This window comes from Topomyia yanbarensis, unplaced genomic scaffold, assembly GCF_030247195.1.
Source record: "Topomyia yanbarensis strain Yona2022 unplaced genomic scaffold, ASM3024719v1 HiC_scaffold_65, whole genome shotgun sequence".
In the NCBI taxonomy this organism is placed as follows: Eukaryota; Metazoa; Arthropoda; class Insecta; order Diptera; family Culicidae; genus Topomyia; species Topomyia yanbarensis.
The window spans coordinates 167,152-171,861 of NW_026683880.1; the positions used below are offsets into that span (position 1 = coordinate 167,152).

At 35.2% G+C, this 4,710-nt stretch overlaps 1 protein-coding gene across 1 annotated transcript; it reads right to left on the bottom strand.

Annotated features, from left to right (window-relative positions):
* Window positions 1-2,092: 2,092 nt before the first annotated feature.
* On the bottom strand, window positions 2,093-3,383 carry LOC131696053 (uncharacterized). Its single transcript, XM_058984579.1, has 2 exons — window positions 2,881-3,383; window positions 2,093-2,824 (listed from the first exon to the last, which is right to left on the bottom strand). Exons 1-2 carry the CDS (start codon window positions 2,923-2,925, stop codon window positions 2,330-2,332), a joined length of 540 nt encoding a protein of 179 aa, XP_058840562.1. The 5' UTR covers window positions 2,926-3,383; the 3' UTR covers window positions 2,093-2,329.
* Between the last annotated feature and the right edge of the window lie 1,327 nt (window positions 3,384-4,710).

Below are 4,710 nucleotides of genomic sequence, written 5' to 3' on the forward strand. Positions count from 1 at the left end.
ATTCATGCAATTCATCAGTATTATATTGTCATTCGCGTAATAGATCTCTATCAAATAAATTCTTGCCATTTCATTTATGTGCTGGTAAACATACATGCAACAAAATTTTAGATTTTTGAAGTAATTGATAGATATTGCATCAGAAACCCTCCCTCTCCTTCAGATTCCGAAACCAACAATCATGTCCACCGTTTTGGTGCCAAATCATATATAATATATATAGCTAAAAAAAGTTCTTCAGTACAACCCCCCCCCCGCTCTCCCTTTCCTCGGATTAGGTACCTCTCACCCTTCCCATCGTTCACAAAAACCACCCCATGACCATCTCCTTAGTGGAAGGAATACTTATGTCAAAATTGAATTCATCGCTAATAATCACATTGAATGAATAGATAAGGATTACTTCAGAACCCCCCCCCCCTTTCTTGGTCCACTCCCATCATCCATCGGCTCAGTGGGAGAAATACATATGTCAAATACTAATAACTATGGAGATATAAATAATTCTTTGCTTAAAAAACAACCCCCCCCCTAAAGCTAAGTGTACCCCCCCCCCCCCCAAAACATTCCATGAACATCTTCTTGGGAGAAAGAATACGTATGCCAAATTTCATCAAGATCGGACTTGTAGTTTAGAATTAGTTAGCGGACATACATACAAACATACATTGATTTTTATATATATATAGATTACCAAAAAGAATTATTTGTCAGTGTCATACCAAATGAGTTAAATTCATATATTATGAGAGGTCGTTTGTTAATTTGGAATAACACTGACAGATAATCATGGCAATTGTCTTCAATCTCCATACATACACTCTGAGAAAAAATAATACTTTTTTGCCTTAACTCACCGGGATAACAATTTAGCACTGGGCGAAAAATTGACACGTTCACCGTACAGTGTAATATTATAGCATAGCATAATGCTCATCATTGTTCAGTACTGTTCACAGTACTGTACTGTACTTTTTTGTTGTTTTTTTTTTCTTGCGGCACCAGGCCCGCTCGCTATGGATGGTGTGCCAATCGAGTTCTCTTTCACAGCTAAGTGATCATTCGTAAATTACGTAACGCTTTTGGGGGGGAAAGGGAGTACGACAAATTGACATGTTGCGACATATGGGGGAGGGAGAATAAGCTAGAACGTAACTTATGAATGGTCCCTAATAGCCAAGGAGTGTGAAGTAGGCAAGACAGTGACATCGCCCACAACAGTCACAGGGATTCCATCAAAGGAGTAAAGCTTATCTATCTAGCTAACAGTTAAGAACGCTGTAGGAGCAACCAACGATACAATCTGGAGAGCTCGAATGTTATTGAACTGGTCGATCGGAGGAGAGTTCCGTCTTCCCACTAAGCAGCAGTAGCAAATAAGTACCAGCAACAGTGAACTGCGATTTAGTCGAACGAATACATTATTACATCTTTAGTAAATAGCTGAATTGGCTTCTCAAAATTGCAATAAACTTGATTTCATTTTTCTTGTTGTGCGTACAAACATCGTACGTACCAGACACCATTTGAAGGATAGTGCTACAATCCTACATACTGATCACTAAGAAGCTTAACAAAAACTAAAACAAAATATAACAAAATCAAATTAGGGGGGGTCCTCTTATATAATTGTGGCAAAAAGTACCTAATGTTTAATAATTTGTAAGCAGTAAAATAACTTGGAAATGTACGCTATTCTGCAAAATGTTTATTAAGGTTTCATCTATAAAATAAATTTTTTCGAGTGTAAAGTATCAAAAATGGTGGCTATCTTGGAACAAGATTTTTCGAATCTGCGGGTATTCTCGTTTTTGAACCATTCAACCAATCAACTTCAGGTTTTGCTCGTCTAAAAGAAGACAACATTCTCGGGCGCTGTAATCTACAAAATCGCAATATTTTGATCATTAACGAATTTTTACAGCTGGCCAAAGTGGAAAAATAATGCGAAGAAATGATACTTTATTGTCAAGTGTCTGCCATTTTGTTTTAATATCGCATTTTTTATGTTTTTAGGTTGGGGCGCATCTACGGAATATAATCTTCAAGATCATTTTGGTTTGCGGCTTTTAGACGACGAATTGCGACCTGTATCGTGCCCGCAGATGAGGTCGGTTTTCAAAACACCTTTTGCTGAAGCCGCCATTTTTGACACCTTGCACTCGAAAGTTTTTATTTTATAGATGAAACCTTAATAAACATTTTGCAGAATAGCTTACATATCATTTTACTTCTTTTAAAAACATTATCAAACATTAGGTACTTTTTGCACAATTATATATGAAGACCCCCTTAAGTAAAAAAACAATGTTCATTTATTCAGTTTCGCTTAACCGACCAAACCCCCAATCAAACCAAGAAGGGAACTGACTAAACTAGTCACTGATGATGCAAGATTATTCACAGTATCGGTGGCACCAATCAGTCGGTTTAGAAGATCCTGTGATACGTTAGTTTCTGCCACAAGTACTTGGTTCGTAACGTTGCTCAGGTGGGACATCGCGTCCAACAGCTGAGTGACACCGCTACTAACAACATTGTTTGTGTTGGACACTCCACTGTTGGCAGCACTATTGAGAGCGGTCTGAGCATTTCGCAGAGCTCCCTGGGCGTTGGAGAGAACAGTGACTAATAGAGAGTTGACGGCATTACGGGCAGTTGCGGTCAAAATCGTGATAGCTTCGGTTATTTCATCAACCAGTCCATTCAACCGGGAGTTGATATTCGATAGTTGTAATGCCAGAATATCTAGAACATTATCCACCGTGGACGTGACTGTTCCATTAATGGTTTGCAAATTATCTACATGAGCAGCAAATAAAATCTAGAATGAAATCAAAATCTAAATTCGATTGCCAATAAGAAAATGATTCTACTTACGGTTAATAGACACATGCTAAACCCAACAAATAACATACATTTCATTTTCGTAGATGTTATCTTACAACTTTCGAGTCAGAATGTAAACTAATGAATGTATGTATGTGCAATTTACCTGAATAGATTCACCCTAACCATCAGGCCCGGTAATTCCAATATTTACACAACTGGGTAGTTTTGAACGAATTCTATCGGAATGTTTTCGTCGGTTGTGATATAATAGTGGTTGTGTTCTTATTACTGAACCCATAGAGGTGATTGTTTTCGTCGAAAAGTTCAAAGCTGCTCTAGCCAAAATTCCATTTACAAGCTCACAAATCAATGTCAATACGTTCGCTATAATTATGAGACTGAAATTGTGTCTACTTACGCCATTGCGACAGAGCCTTCAAGTAAACAAGACTAGCTCCAGTAATTGGACTGAAAAAAATTAAACACTATCTGTTTCAAGTTCAAAAAACAATAATATTTATTCGACAGGTGGAAAGGTGCAAACATATTTTGATATAGTTTTCTAGTTTCGTATAATCAAATATGTTTGCCTAATTTCAATGAAAAAAGAATCAGTTGTGCTAAAAAACAATGCGATTGTGACATTTTATAAATTTATTGTCTAAATTTTGCACACTTATAGAATGATGTATACATTATATTATCAATATATTTTTATGAAATATTTGTTTTTATACCAGTATTTTACATACATTTTAAATAAAGAATTTTTTTTTGTGTTCTCGGTGCTTAAAAAATCTATAATTATGTCAAATGACGTGGAAGACGTTCATCTTCAATAAGGTATTGAATTACTATTGACAATCGGATTGTCAATAGTAATTCAATACCTTATTGAAGATGAACGTCTTCCACGTCATTTGACATAATTATAGATTTTTTAAGCACCGAGAACACAAAAAAATCAAATTCTTTATTTAAAATGTATGTAAAATACTGGTATAAAAACAAATGTTTCATAAAAATATATTGATAAGATAATGTAAACATCATTCTAATTCAATACCTTATTGAAGATGAACGTCTTCCACGTCATTTGACATAATTATAGATTTTTTAAGCACCGAGAACACAAAAAAATCAAATTCTTTATTTAAAATGTATGTAAAATACTGGTATAAAAACAAATGTTTCATAAAAATATATTGATAAGATAATGTAAACATCATTCTATAAGTGTGCAAAATTTAAACAATAAATTTATAAAATTACAATTTTATCGTTTTTTTTTAAATTTAAAAGCCCATAATGTAAACAAAAAAAATTGAACAAAATATTTATACCAAACGTTACACTCCATATCCTCTACACACAAAAAATATTTTTCATGAATATCGGTGATTTTGTCGAAATTTGGAGGCCAGCTTGACGTGGTTTGACTCAGGCATAAACAGCTTTCATTTTGCGACTCCGCGTGGTACAACATGTCTTTTGCAGGTTTTGTCGCCTAACTGTCGCTAAACATGTATTCAGTCTATAACTTTGAATTCAACGCGATGACATATTTACACATCAATTGATTGAAATTGAAGTGTTGAACTTGTAGTAAGCGGATGTGCAGGTCGAGAGTAAAAACAACTAAGCGGTAACAGTTTCTGTTTACCAACATTCCACTTCCGCATTTGTACCGCTGCTTCGATAAATAAAATTAAATATTTTCTTCATCATGCAAACATAATCAACGTTTATTCAGTGTGAAAGCAAACTTAACCGAGCAGACCACCAACTAGACCTAACACGGAGTTTAATAAAGAACCAATCAATCCAGTAACTGAAGAGGCAAGAGTATTCACGGTTGCAGTAGCACCAGCCAGTTGG